The following is a 15,727-nucleotide window of genomic DNA, read 5'->3' on the forward strand; positions in this document are numbered from 1 at the left end:
ACCACAAGAACATCTTTGGGTGAAATACTCAACATGAAACAGAAATATAAAACACTAATAGGGAGAACAAACTATAGAAAATAATCATAATGAATATATAGGCTGTAAACATTGAAGCTCCTTTAAAACCAAAATGTTGAGGAAGGACGGTTCAAAGTGTTTTCAAAAAGTTGCGTTTTAAGTGACTCCGAGCACAACTGTTATGTAAACAGACCAAAATGCAACACAGTTTTTTCATTTGACATTTAACAAAATGATCCCATGTTGACCTCATGTCTGCAGCTCCAGTATTCAGTTACTAGTGCAGTGGTTCCAGGTTTGGTTCAGGTTATATGCTGATACAGACATTTCTTTTAAATGCTCCTACTGCGCATCATGGCCATAGTAAATAGTTGTTTTGTGCATGCGAGTAGATGAACAATAAGAACAATGTTTCCTCCAGAGTGTCATGGCTTCCAGTCCATATTCTCCCAGGTCTTGGTAGTTTTATAGTTGATAGTAACTGTAATTACAATCCAACTTGGTTGTCTGTCCATACAAATCTTCTCCCATTGTTAATGGTGAGAGCAGATTGTTTTCTGTGTGCATACGCGTGTGTGTGTGGTTTCATTACAAAAACAACAGCGCCAACTTGTGGCCTGGCATGCTAACTACATCATTTTTGGTGTTTCTGCCATTTCCTTTGAAATGGGCATAGTTTTCAAAATGTTTCAGTGTAAACGCTAAACTTTTCTGGAAGGCACCATGTGTTTTCCGTTGACATGTTGTCATGTAAATGGGCCAAAGTAAACCCTGTATGCTCAGCATTGCCCCCTACAGTGAGGCAGAGGCACTAATTGCCTCACCTCCTGCTTCTAAATATATGTTTTTAAGTCAATTCACCTCCTGCTTCTAAATATATGTTTTTAAGTCAATTCACCAAGTATGTCAGATGACATGTTGGTGAGAAACCAAAAAGCTTTGAGTTAAGTAACATTCCGGAGAGGCTCATCTCATTGTTGCCACACTTTGCACATTACTTGATTTTCAAGAACAAAACATACAAAAATGGCACGCTTAATGCTGAAATTATTCCAAAGGGCAGAATTCAGAATGGAAATTAGATTAGTAGTATGCATTGGCACACAAATCTCAAGTGTAATTTCATTTAGTTTTTCAGTTTTTATGATATGCCTCCTTGCCTGCCAGATGTATTGACGTTACATTAACTCATTATTCCCAACAATGCTCACGTCATTGTTTATTCCTCCTGCATCCAACACATGAACCGTGAGGGCAAAACATCCACTTGCAGCCTGAAATGTCCCACCCACTGACAGACCTCATCGTAACCAGATAATCAGGGTTATTTATCCCACATTTCATTGATCACAGGCGGACTGATACACTGGTAGAGCAGCTTTCTTCTCTCATAGCAGGGCCGTCACTTCAGCCTGTTTACACGATAGCTGCTCTGACCCCATCATTTCCTTTGTAAGTTTTTCAGCAGTTCTCCATTTATATTGATAACATCTGCGCTCTGAAGCCACCGCTAATTAGTAAAGCAGATGCAGCTTCATTCAAAATTGGCGATGACCATTCTCGCTGATGCCATCGATGCGCCGTTCCCCTTGAAGGCCATTTTTGGGACGACGCAACCGGATTTTCAATAAGCACAACCGAAGAGTTAGTTCAAATTTCCACTGGCTCAACGCTGCCTTTTGTACAGCAGATCGACATGTGACGTGTGGAGGCATTTCCTCACTCTTTTATCACGTCATTTTGCGATCCACAGCGCCATGAGGTAATGGAAGTCTAATGTAGACAGAGACAGCGCTGCGTTGTCAGGCACTGTGGCAGCTCCTGGCCATGCCTGGCTCTGCACGGCTCTGCCCTAACATAATACTCTCAATCTGCTAATCTTCCTGCACAATGAGAACACTCCTGCTCTTTGTGCAAGCAGGCCCAAAGTGTGTGACCCACTTTGAGCTTCACTGTAATCACAGCCCCCATAAAACAGCCTGCTTCAAAAACCTCAATCCCCCCCCACCAGTGTTCTGTTCTTCTCACATCAAGGTGACCAAATATTCCAAAAATTGAGCATTTAATTTGATTCTCGCTCGATCCAAACATCCAAACAAGACCTCAGGATGACGTGACGGAATGAAAAAGAATAAATTAAGAAATGTGTAAATTGAACCCAAACCTCTTTCACACAGGTGTGACTGCTCACCACGATACCAACAGTGCACTTGTGCTTATGTCAATCCTGACAATAAAGTTGTAGGCATGTCGCTTATATATGACGAACTCCAAGAAGTATTGTGAGTAAATGTGTGCCCTGGATAACATTGATTCATAATGCTTTTTTGAGCTGTCATGAAAGAGGTTTGGGTTCAATCCCAGGTGATGTCACATGTTTTCTTTTTTTCAATTGCGTCACGTCATCCAGAGGTCGTGTTTGGATGTTTTATATGACGTCCAGACAGGACGTCCATGCAGTGTCCAGGGAAGACGTACAAAAAACTTTCATTCTGGTCTCCCTGACGACGTGTTAAAGAGGTATGGATCGTCTGGACCACTTTTTGCTCAGTGGGGAGTTACTGATTCAGTCACTAATTTCGTATTTGTCAACTGGACTGCACAATGTAGCGAGCCAAAGTTATCATCGCAATATTAACATATGCAAAATAACTATTGCGAAAGATAGACTGCACCGTGATGGTGTTTTGGCATACACTACATTCTTGCTTGCAAATTAAGATTAGATAAATTTGACTATTAGGTCCATTAATCACAATTACTTAAAAAAGTAACCAAGTCAACTGACAGAGGTTTTTATTGACGTGAAGGAGTTGTTTGCGATATGGTTGACGATAACATAAACAACATATACAAGAAGGCAGACTATTATAAAGACCTCTCAAAGACGACCATAAAAATGAGTAATTGTTGCCAAAGTAAAGGAAGAATTTATTGCAGAGCTGTAGTATGGAATCACTATAGGAAGCCTCTTAAGAGGCTGGTGAGAGTGTGGGCAGTATGTTCACTTTTCACTTCAAAGAAAGTAACAAAACAATTTCTCTCATTATTTTGGCATTTAGCAAATATAAATAATTTTGGGAATCCTATCTGACCCAAAACTGGAGAAGTCTAATCTGATTTAACTTCAAACAGTGAGAAAAAAGAAAGGTTTTCTTTTTATACAGTGTACGTAAACTTGTGATTTGAACTGTTTATAACACATGATTCCTAATATGGAACATGAAAGGCTTTTATAAAAAGTTTGTGACGAAGCTGATTGTTGTGTTTGATTTTGATAGATTATATACAGTATTTATGAATACTTTTTTTATAAACTAACTGTGTTGTTTTTTTTTAGTGTGTGTGCATGTGTATACAGGGTTTTCTGTGTATGTGACTTCATTGTTGTATGTCTGTATACAGTGTGTGTGGGGGTCTGTGGGTGCTGGTTAGTGTGACATGAAGGTCAGTGGGGTCATTTTGCGGTGAACAAGTGTTTGCATGTTTTCTGTGTAAAGGGTGAGTGTCTGTGTGTGAGAGGGGGGCAAACAAAGCATCTCTTCCAGGCTGACTCAGGTCTGTGTTGTCAGCACTGGGAGTTTTGACTGCCTGGGATTCAATGGCTCAGCGAAAGGCCCTTCATGTTGTAACGGCTAATTAGCGCAAAATAAATGGCCGGCTGAAGTTGCTTGTGGGTCGCACAGCGCTGTGTGTCCACAGGGCTGATGTGGCTTTGTGGCTCTTTTGAGGCTGTCTGGCCCAATGTGCCGCCAGCTATGTGAGCCAACACATCACTGTTTGATCAGATAGCTCGCCCCCCAACATCAGGTCCAAGCCGAGCACCGATAAGCACTGCACTGTGGATCGCTGCTTTTTGTCCGGGGGCTTTAGCCTCAGAAGTGCTGGCTTCAACGGATCTTTGATGCTGCAGAAAATCTCAGCCACACCTCTGACCTCACTGCGTAGTATCCACAATCAGCTTTGTTTGATTCACATGGGCTTTATAGGGCGTATGGTAAGGCTTCGCTCACACTGAGCTTCCCGTTTCATTTAAAGGGAATCCCACCGGCCAATGAGAAGGCAATGAAAGTTGCTTTCTCAGCACTGCAGGCAGACGTTACCCTGTTTATTTTGAGCATTATACATCAGTCCATTAGATTGTTGCCAGAAAATGATTGTAAGCTGTTGGTACGTTTAATCCTGAATGTTTACTTAGTTTACTGCAATTTTTTTTAAAGTGGCAAAGGACTGTTTTCTTCAAATAATACCTCTCGTTCAAACCTTCATCGCTTCAAGTTCCTGGACTCGACTTGAAGAATGCCAGTAGCTGGAAATAGACTGCATTTGCGGCAAAAAGTATTGCGTGTGTGAGTCTTTGTTGAACTGCTGCTTTTAAAACTCAATGCCATAATGTCATTGTGTCACAGGTATTGCTTATCTGGGAGGGGTCTGCAGCGCCAAAAGGAAGTGTGTCCTCGCAGAGGACAATGGACTCAACTTGGCCTTCACCATCGCCCATGAACTAGGACACAAGTAAGTTGACATCAGATTTGAAAAAGCTGTATTTCATGTTACGTTCTTGATGCTGTTGGGGAAATGCTCAGTGTTCCTCAAGGTTCAGACAAAGTTTATTTATGTGCAGGAGGTGTGGGGTCTGATGTAATCAACTAAGAAAAACAAAACCCAGCATTCTGCAGCTCATTCACATACTCAAGCTGTGTGTTCTACTTTATTCTACTTTATTATATTAAGGTAGCTAGCAGAGACTACATGGTGCACCCTACATATTCCACTCCTTTTGTCCAAATTGTCCATTATCATCAACCGATCTTTTCTTTCTTCAGTTGGATGAAAAAAATCATGAACAGCATCGTCTCCGAACACAGTCCATATCTCTGTCCTCAAATGTTGGTTTACTATTCAACCATGCAAAAAGGATCAAGACGTATAGAGAGTTTATCTTTATGGTGGACAGAAGTGGATAAGTAAAGGAAATCCTTTATGGAATCTATCGAGGCGGTTTCCTTTATTCCAGTGTTGATTGCCATCGACCAGTAGGTCACATACATTTCTTTTTAAAAAAGTTTGTCTCTGACCTGATGCAATGTTCAAAGTTCAAGATCTCCCATCTTGTCAAAGCAGAGTTTAATTTCTGAGTACATTTGTTGTGCTGCAGGGATATCATAGGAGTGGCTGTTTGGCTGAGGGGGTGACGTCGACAGTAAATAGATGTGATGTAACTTGTCATTTTATTTCTTCTATTCAGAATCCTCACAGGTTTTGACAAACTTTCTGATCTCTGATTGGGTAAAATGCCACAGTGAAGCCAAACACTGTTAGACACACTCTCACCAGCATTCAAAAACCTAAAAAAAAAACCAGAAGCAGTTGGTTTTTAAAGTGTGATCGAAATTCTAGAAAGTGTCCTATTATGGTTTTTCTGAGATGGAAACTTCAATTTTGACAGTGTGATGTGTGAACATGACACAGCTAGCATTTTATATTTTTCTTAATTTTAAAAATGATCTAAAGCTGGACATGTGCAGGGTCTACGGTCCACACTGATAGCACAGTCTCACAGAGGTAACGCCACATTCACCTGGATATCCTGCCAAAGTCTAGAAAGGCTTTGTAGCAGCTTTCTGGTTCCAAAGGAGTTATCACCGATTTTATCAAGCTGCTCCATTCCAGCGTTGGGGAGCATACAAGGTTACAATCTGGCACCGGCCGGGGATCCCACTGCGAACGTTATGGAGGGATCACACCCTCCCATCATGCACACAAATTACCAGGAATCATTTTCTTGCCTCGAGTGCCTATTAAAGCACCAAGGTATGCGTATAAACGCTGATCTCTGAGGCTCAGTTCATAGGTACTGTGTACAGCTCTGTTTAGCTCAGAGGCTTTAACAGTGTGGACGTTTGGAATGAAACCAAATGACAAACTTAAAGCAGCAGATTTCACACAGATGATGAATGAATGGAGGCACCCACACAGACAAATGGGACCACGAAAACACAGTAAAGCTGATGAAATGCCCCAGAGAACAGGAGGATTTTCCACTCACTTGAACACTGTCGTACATCCGATACACTGCAGAAAAACATTGCGGCTCCACCTTTTTTTCCCAACTTTAATATGTTAGCAGCACCATTTAAACCAGGAGTTGATTGGAAGTGTTTCTATTTTCTCCACCGGTGCATTGAAATACGTCAAAACAAAGTTGCCATTCCTTCCTCTTCATCGATCTGTCTTCAGTAGTAATGGCACAGAAGTGGAGTGGGGGGGCGTTCTGCCTCGGTGCCGACATCCAGAGTAGTAACCGAGGCGAAACGGAGGCAAAACAGAGCCCGTGTAAATGTGTGAGCCAGCACAGTGGGACTGCGCACACAACACGTCGAGGCTGTACCAGAAGCTGGCTCGCCCTGTAGAATCACACATCGGGGTCCTGTATCGCGCCTCGACTCCATTCCGTCCATATTCAGATTGTTAAAGGTTAAAGAGAGCGATCAAATCGTCAAAAAGAAAAACAAGAGAGCTGAATGCACATTTCTGTTGAGAAACTGGCGAATAGAAGTTTGGAACTGATCAAGCTGGAGCAGCACCCGTCCACTAAACACCAGAGACTGTGTGTAGACTCAGTCGGTTTATCCTCAGAATAAGGAACTAACTGGTCAAGGTTTCTTTATTATATTTTGTATTTCACATAGTGTGTCACGAGGCTCCTCCAGTTTTTCTTTTGTAATTGTCTTAGACCCCGTTTCCATGACAGCCTTTTCAAGTGAAAATGGAAGAATTTTACACGACCGTGTTCGGGGCTACTGAAAACACAACTTTTTGAAAATGGTCCGCCTTTATCTCCATGTACGCAGAGGACAACGCAAGTTTTTGACACTTTGGGAAGATTGATGTGTTTGATCCCAAGAAAAATAAAATGCAAACAATTTTTTTCTGTGCTGTGGGATGAACAACAGAAATACCCAGGATGTTCTACCCACAATGCACACTTGTGCTCAAAGTCACAAATAACTGAAACGAGTGCTCAAAGAGGGGCTGCAGTCCAACGCTGGTGCAGCCTGAAAGCAGTGATAGTAAACTGCGTGTAGTGCAATGTCGTCTGAAGAATCACGCCGATGACTTGATACATAGACAACTATCCACAAGACACAAGAATACTGATGTTTGTTATGTTCAGTAAAAGATGGAAGGGGAAATAATCACTCCACAAAACCACAAAAACATTTTCAGTTTGTAACTACGTGACCGCGACGTTTCCCAGATGGACAGATGATGCTGTAATGCGAGATTTGTTGTTAAGAGTAGAAGATGCAACACAACATTGAGACCCGAGCTGATATATCAGTGATGCTGCCATGAAAAATAGCTCCTGGTCAGTATCAAACCAGCCTTGCTGTCTGCGGGAGTTTCAAAAACATGCATAATGCAACATTTACAGGAGATTTTTTTTGGAGGGGGACATTTCACTGTATTTTTCACCAGAAGATTTCATTAAAATTGGCTTTATGTTGAGATTGTCATCATTTTCTCTAGTAATTGTTTGGTTTTGTGAAAATATCGGCATTTTCATCTCATATACTCTGAGCCCCAATAAAGAAAACCCTTAAAATTCTAATTCTGATGTTCCTATGGCACTAGTTTAACAGCCCAACCCACTCCACATGAAATTGGACTGGATGTGGCTCCTGAACTAAAATATGTTTTGACACACCTGATCTAAAGAGAAAAGTTGGTGTGAGCAAACTACACTCCAAACAAAGTGTGATCTGCAACAACTGCTGTAAAAAAAACTCATTACTTTCCCTCTTCGGCTTGCTTACATATTAACATTTCACGGTCTGATCACATCACCTATTTCAAGAGCTTATTTGTAATTTAGACAACTTACCTTGTCTAAAACTATATTACTTGTCTAAAAAAGGCAAAGCAGTTTCTGTCCGTAACGAAGAGACACAATAAGTCAAGATCTGATCATGTAATTCATCCATTCATCCCCTATATCCCATGAACTAGCTGTCAATTCATTAAATATACAGACACACACAACAGATTTAGAGCCACCACTTAACTGACAAAGCATGTGATTGTGAAAGAAAGTCAAAGTACCTGTAGCAAACCCTCACAAGCACAGGCAGAACATGTACACTCAAGCCTGGCCCATAATCATCCAGCCTGGGCTTTTGTGTTGTTGGTAGAAAATGCTAACCACTACCTACCTCACCATTTCATTTTGTTTTTATATCATTCTAATACTTCCACTGCGGGAACACCGATCATCTTGACTTGCACAGTCGTGCACCACGGATGTGTTCCTTCTCCTGGGGGAGAGCACGGCACCACCCTCTGCAGTGGAAAAGGACAAGTATCAATCCTGAAATGCAATTATATCTCACTCGAAGTTCAACTAGAGACAAACAGCCTGCACTTGTAATTCATTCGTTTCTGAGCCTGTGCCTGGGTTTCAGGCGAGGTTGTTGTTTTTAATTTGCAAATGTAGGTCACGGCTTTGGATGGAAAAACACACACACACACACACACACACACACACACACACACACACACACACACACACACACACACACACACACACACACACACACACACACACACACACACACACACACACACACACACACACACACACACACACACACACACACACACACACACACGGTAACTGTGCCCAAGTGAAATCCTCCCTGTTTCAGCACACACTCCTTCCTCTGTCGCTCTCCATTTGTATCTGTCAGACAGACAACAGTTGTGCGTGCACAGATGAGCTGTGAGTGAGAGATCCTGTCGGAGCGCCCCTCGGGCTCCGGCTCGCCTCCATCAATATGTTGCAGGTGTGTCCATGCAGGATGTGCCGTTGGTTGAAGGGCTTTCACTGGGCTGGTTTTCCGTTCTGCTGTGTGTGCACACTTTGTGTGGAGATCGCTCCACAGAAAGCTTTAACCACTCCAACCATGTCCTTAATCTAATCCTTAGTCTGATTATCCTCAAAACAGTTCAATTCACATGCATTCATATTTTAGTCTAATGTAAGGTTATGTATCACAACAATCTGGCAGGATTATTCACAGTAAAGGAGTTAAATCTATTTACCTTTATTAAATTAACTTTAAACACTCGTACCATCGCGAAGATTGGCTCTTTTTTATTTTTTTTAAATTACAGGGACTCGAGCAAACATTTAAGATAAATTTCCAACAGTGCAGCGTTTTGTGCAACTGAAAGAAAACTAAATGATTCTTACCAGAAGTTCTCAAATGGTGGGGCGGGAAACTGCTGGAGGGCTTCAGAGAGCTTCCGGAGTGATGCAGGAACAAGACAAATCTGAAGAATCTTTCAAATCATGGTTAAAAAAAATGTGCAGGGTGAAAGTACGTATAACTGTTTTATGGGGCGTAAAATGGTTGAAGCCCCGACTCGAAGCTCATTCTGTCATACTCTGAACCCCTGTTTACACAACAATGTTTTCAAGTTAAAAACGGAACATTTTTGTGTCATTTTGGGGGTTTGAGACTCTGAAAACAAAACTTTTTAGAAATGCTGTTACAGCGCATGCACATCACGGCTGTAGTAGAAAAGTTCTTCTTCACATGCTCAGTGGATTGACTACAGCCACGTTTCCTCCAGAGCGTCATGCCTCCCAGTCCATCTTCTCCTGGGACTTGGTAGTTTTATAGTTGATCATCGTATTAACAATCCAACTTGGTCGTCTGTCCTATTGTAAATGTTTAGAGCATTTTGTTCTCTGCTGCATGTCTGTGATTTCATTACAAAAACAAAACCGCACCCACTAGTGGCCCAACATCAAAACTTCATTGTTTTCAGCAGTTCTGTCATTTCCATGGGAAGGGACACTGTCTTCAAAACGTCACGTAAACGCAAAATGTAAAAATGTAAACGTGTTTTCCGGGCCTGAGAACCATTTCTTCAATGAAAAGTGATCTGCAAAAGTCTCCCTTGGGCCTGAAGGTGTCGATATTTTATTCTGTGGCTGTTTTTAAGGCCAGTCGAGCCTGTCCAAACATTAGCACACCTACTTGAGCCGATAAAGCCATTTAAATGAACTTTTCTTGTCAGTGAAAGACCCTATTGACACATCTAGTGTCACAATATTTAATAGAATTAACTTTATTACATCCTTATTATTACTATTATTTAAAGACATTGTATTAAAAAAAAAACACTTGAAAATCTCAGCAATTTTTGCCATAATGGTTTGATTCTATTTAAAGAAGTATTCAGCTGATGTTCACCAACAGTGCGGACATGTTGTTGTAATTTTCATTTTCATTGATTGTCACAGATGTTCAAGCCAGATTTTTAAGATGAGGTGCCAATGATCAAAACTTCCTATGACAGGTGGAATTCGCCGCATTCAAACCACAAAGCTTCAGACTCAGCTCTGCTTTTACCCACTGACGTGTTTTCTGTCATCATGCCAAGATCTAAAGAGCTCTCCAAGGCATTTAGGGAAAAAAAAGATTAGTCATACCAACATGTGTGTGACATGTGTTCTAAAGAGATCTTCAAAGATTTAAAACATCATTTTACTACAAGAGCAATATTAAGCTTTATTACGAGTGTTGGTTTGTTCAAGTTCTACAACTTCAGGACTACAGAATTATATTTGTGCCACAATCATGAGTGAGGGTTTGAAAGTTTGAGCCCTGACTAGACACTTGAGCAAAGAAACACTTAATCTGAGCAAACAAAAACCTATTTTAACCTCAAATCTATTTTTATGTTTGCAACTATCTACACGCTTTATTTGCTCTGCCACAGATCTCCGCTCTACGCACTCGCTACGTCTTTCTCGCTCAACATCTACACTCTGTACGCGCTCAACTCCACCTTCACTCTCCGGTTCCCCTCGTCTGATTGGCCGATTCTGTCCAATCAGGTCGCTGTTTTGGCCGCCTCACGGAGGCGCTGTTAAAAACGATAAACCTAAATCAAATGAAGTTTTGAAGTTTATACTGGATTAAGACACAGTTTCAGTGAGTATTTATTATTGACTTATATAAGATGAAGGAATATTTTGTTTAGTGTGTTAAAGTACAGTCATACTGTTTTGGCACGCTTTTGTAGAAACTCAGTCTGTCTTTCACAAGAACAAAGCGAGGGATTTTTGATTTGCTAGATGTTTCTAGCTGAACAACATGACAACCCCAACACTCTGCCACAGTGTCGGTTTTTGTTTTTTTATTAGCTGTGCTTTTGATTCAACTTCTTAACACACTAAAGAAAATGGTTCCATACAGGACAATTGGGACAAGATCGACACGCTTGATTGGAAAGGTACCGCAACAAAGTTGTCAGTTTTCCACAGAATGTGCAGGCAGGACCTCTCAGTAGAGCACAGTGGCCTCACTAGATTAAATGTCTGTAATAAGCAGGTTTCAATAAACCACCCAACCTCCAACCTCTGGTGGTCAAGGCCTGGACCTTTGGACGTACTTGCTGATAGGAGCCCTACAGTATTCCAGGGAATGCAAACTGTCCCACCGAACAGTTTGAGACAAGTGCTGGTAGAGGACCTTTAGTCCTATTAGGAACCAAGAGGAATAAGTAGGAAAATGCCTTAACCGCTGGTCTACAGTTACAAAGAGATTAAAGAAATGGGGTTGCCTTTGTTGTCTAAAGGAGAGTTGGATTACAGTGAGCCATAAAACATGGGCTTGGCCTTTTAGAAACAAATCTTCAAAGCTTCAGCACCAGGGGACATTTGGTGGAGAATAAAAACTTTAAAGACCCCTGTGCCACCTGTACAGGATGAGGTGAATAAAGGTTATGCTGACATGGAGCCTGAAGCCGTCGAATCTTCTGTCTAAAATCAAAGAAAAACCCAAAGATTGGTGTGAAGTCATCTGTCCGAAAGTCAAAGTTGTGCTTGGGATAATCATCCTAAGCACACGAGCAAATCCACCAAGGAATGGCTCAAATAGAAGAAATGGAGCGTTATGAAATGGCCTTGGCAAGAAAAACAAGGCCAGATCTCAATCCCATTGAAATGTTGTAGCTGGGATTTGAAACCCGCCACGACATTAAAGAAAACGCTGGAATATCGTCCAGATGGAGGAATCCTGCACAGACGAGTGGTCAAAAGTCTGACCCAATGAGAACAAATGACAGTTATTTCTGATAAAGAAGGAAATACTTGTCTATTATGTTCCCTTCATCGAATTCATGGTGAAAGTGGTAATTTTCCTCAAGGTCTTGTTCAAAGACATTGCCTGTATGTGCAGGCGCAGCATCAAAGAAGATCAAGTGTTTGCTTGTTTAAATATGCCATAAAAGCAAGAGATGGCGGATTACTTATTCATTCATATGTTTCGGCTTGTAGCCATTCAAACGTAGATTAGTCTTTAAGACAGACAGGATGCATTGAAAAATTGAGTGGGCTGTACTGACGTCTGTATACTGTTAATACCGAATTATGGAAATTCAAAAAAAAAAAAAGCCTGAAGCAAACTGAACTCCAGTCACAATTCAGACATTTTATTCAAGATGTTCTCTTCGGGGAAAGTCTGATTAAGTGTCATTTTCAAAGCCAAACCTTTACACACTCCTCAAGAAAATAAATTCACCAACCGTCAAAAAAAGACTTGATTGCGAGAGAGTGGAGCCGATTTTACCATTTGACTGTTGCAGCTTTCGCTTGTGCGCGAGCAAAAATACCCCATGTTGGTGATTCAGGCCTCGTTTACACAATAACATTTTCAAGTGAAAATGGGAAACTAAAATACTCGGGTCTGTTTTGAAAAATTCCATGGATTTTTCTTCTTCTTTTTTTTTTTTCAATGCACGCAGAGACTAAAAAGACTTTTAGATGCATTTTTGCTGAATTTGAAGGAACTACTGTATATTAAATGAGGACTTCAGATTCCATTTCCAAAAAGGTCAGATGTTCACAGTAAAACATCAAACTGAATCCGTCTTATATTGCGGTGCACATGGGGGGGTTGTGATCCATGATGTTACCTACATATACACTTTCTGGTGAAAAAAAACCAGTGAAATGTCCAAAACAATTCTCCTTGAGCTGTTGCATTATGGGTGTTCTTACAAACTCACAATGACAGCAGGGCTTTGAGGCTAGTATGATAGCAACATGGTATCGAGCTTTTATTGCAGCATTGCTGATCTCTAAGCTCACGTCTGAGTGTTTTGTTAAAAAGAAAATCTTATGTTTTCTTTGAAATTGTTACCATTTGCTTGTTGGTCTGCCTGGATTGGAGCCTCTTGCGGTTTTTGACTCACATGCTGCTTGTTTGTCACGCTTGATTTACGTAGTTTCTATTACTTCTTTCCTAAAAGCAAAGAGCACATTAACCAAAAGACTGTTGTTTCCAGCAGAGGAGCATTGCAGAGGAAGCTGGTGAAACAGAGACCTCGCCTTTCCTTCGATAACTCGGTGTGAATGCGTTGTTGTCCTCAGCATGGGAATGAGCCATGATGACGACCACGCCACCTGTACCGGCCACTCCCACATCATGTCCGGCGAGTGGGTGAAGGGAAGAAACCCCAGCGACCTGTCCTGGTCCTCCTGCAGCCGTGATGACCTGGAGAACTTTCTCAGGTGAGACACTTTATTATACTTGTGAGTCAAATAATTGTTTTCCTCTCGTGATCCGGGACAAACTATTCTGTTGTCACTTTTTAAAAGTTGCCAAGTACTTGTGTCTGTGACTCGTGTTAATCTGGGCGTTGTTGTGCTGCAGCAGTTTTGATGGTGTTTATTTGGACAGGGTCATTATGTAAATGGCAATGAGTCATTCGTTAATATATATTAGGAATGTAATTCGTGGTTTTGATTAGTCGGGAGTAGAATTGAAGGACAATTAAGTCACTAATTCATATCTTCCTTTCAGTTATTGCTATTTCATTGTTTATTGAAAGAAACTTTAGTTATAAGAGACCTCTTTTACAATGTCTTCAAGGTAAAACGAGAAACTTTTGTTGTTTTAACCGTATCCATTCACACGAAAACGGTGCTCGGAGCCACTGAAAACGCAATGTTTTGAAAACGTTCCAACTCCATTTCCATGTGGACGGAGGAAATCGCTATCTTTGTGGTTCTCTGCACATATGTTTGTGTGGTTTCATTAGAAAAAAATAACTAACGGTGTCAACTAGTAGCCCAACATGCCAACTACATAGTTTTCAGTGTTTTTTGCCGTTTCCGTGTAAACGGACATCATTTTCAAAATGTTGCTGCGTAAACCCAAAACCTTTCTGGAACGAAAATGCTTCGCTTGAAACCTTGCCTTGTAAATGGGGCCTCAGACAAAATCTGTGTGCTATTGTCCGGTCAATAAGGACAGAAATATTAAGAATCTCTTTGGGTTGTTTCGATTCATTTTGAATTCTTGACACCAGTAAATGTAAAGTCGGTTTTTACACATTGAGGCGCATTCATTTTTCAGAACTGATTCAAATTCCTCCTGAATTGCTTGAAGTCAGCATTAATCTGAAGCTTTTAATAAACCTGGCGGGCCTTGGAAAACAAGCCTTTCAAAAGTTTAGAGTTTGCTTTATTTGTGACTGAACATCAGTTGAATATATTCAGCTCCTCAAACCACCAGTTGAATTACAGTTTAATTTGCGGTCAGTTTCCGCTTCATGAAGTCACACATGCCCTCTCAGTGATGGCAAAGAACACATAGACATCATCTGTGCAGTAAGTCTTTTGCTCACGCTGTATATTATTTGATGTCAGCACCAATGTTCATTTACATCTCTTCTCCAAATACCATAACTAAATGTTCAACAATTCCCACTGTGGGTGCCAAGTCTCTGCTGGATTCAGATTTAACAATAAAAAAAAAGAAAACTCTTGGCCTGAAAAGACAACACTGGTCAGCACACACACAATGGAGCCTTCTCTCTTAACTTTCAAACAGATCCAAAGCCAGCGCCTGCCTGCTGCACACAGACCCCCGGAGTCGGTACCAGGTCCGGCTGCCTCCCAAGCTGCCGGGCATGCACTACAGCGTGGACGAACAGTGCCAGATTCTCTTTGGGACCAATGCCACTTTCTGCAATGACATGGAGGTAAAGCATAGCCCACTGTTCCTACCGTCTGCAGGGTTCATATTATTCACTATCCCCACTGTACACAATAACTGTGAGAGAAACATCTCACTGACTCGAGCTTCTGACTCTAGCTTCTGACTGTAGCTTTACCTCCAACTGTTGCACACGTGCAACCACATTTCTGCAGTCTATCATTAGAACTCATGTCAAGTGACAGAAGGAAATGGGTCATGTGTGCTTTATAGGCTTGTTGACAGTGTTAAGTAGTTCCTGCTCACTTTGTAATTGCACCCAGTCATAGATTTAACACACACATTGCTTAGAAGTGGTGTTTAGTTTGAGGCGGAGGTAGCAGAAGGAACACAAGCTCCTCCAGCCTGAGGAAATACAGTATCCACTCCCCAACATCCAGTCGGGAGGCTCCAACCAGCCTCTGTGGAAACTTGTTCTTCAGGGATTGTAGTGTAATTAATGCCTAATTATGCCTACTGACTTTAACAAAACTGATTTACTCTGCTTCCTGCAGGATGTCTCGTCGGGACACAACCGCTACCATAAAGTTCACTGTGTTAATACCACATTCTCTTATTTTGCATATGCAATTTTGCAGTTTTGTTCCTTAGATAGTATCAAATTTCGAGCTTCACTGCTTAGATTT

The 15,727-nt window shown here is 41.3% G+C and overlaps 1 protein-coding gene across 2 annotated transcripts in view; it reads left to right on the forward strand.

Annotated features, from left to right (window-relative positions):
• The window catches only part of adamts17 (ADAM metallopeptidase with thrombospondin type 1 motif, 17), a 104,530-nt gene that overhangs the window by 48,234 nt on the left and 40,569 nt on the right, over positions 1–15,727 (forward strand). For both annotated transcript variants that reach the window (XM_080492354.1, XM_080492355.1), the window contains exons 8-10: positions 4,431–4,536; positions 13,472–13,612; positions 14,937–15,087. In XM_080492354.1, the coding sequence (XP_080348480.1) occupies positions 4,431–4,536; positions 13,472–13,612; positions 14,937–15,087 (398 nt within the window). The remainder of the gene's footprint in view (positions 1–4,430; positions 4,537–13,471; positions 13,613–14,936; positions 15,088–15,727) is intronic.

Source organism: Lipophrys pholis (genome assembly GCF_963383615.2).
Source record: "Lipophrys pholis genome assembly, chromosome: 2".
Classification (NCBI taxonomy): domain Eukaryota; kingdom Metazoa; phylum Chordata; class Actinopteri; order Blenniiformes; family Blenniidae; genus Lipophrys; species Lipophrys pholis.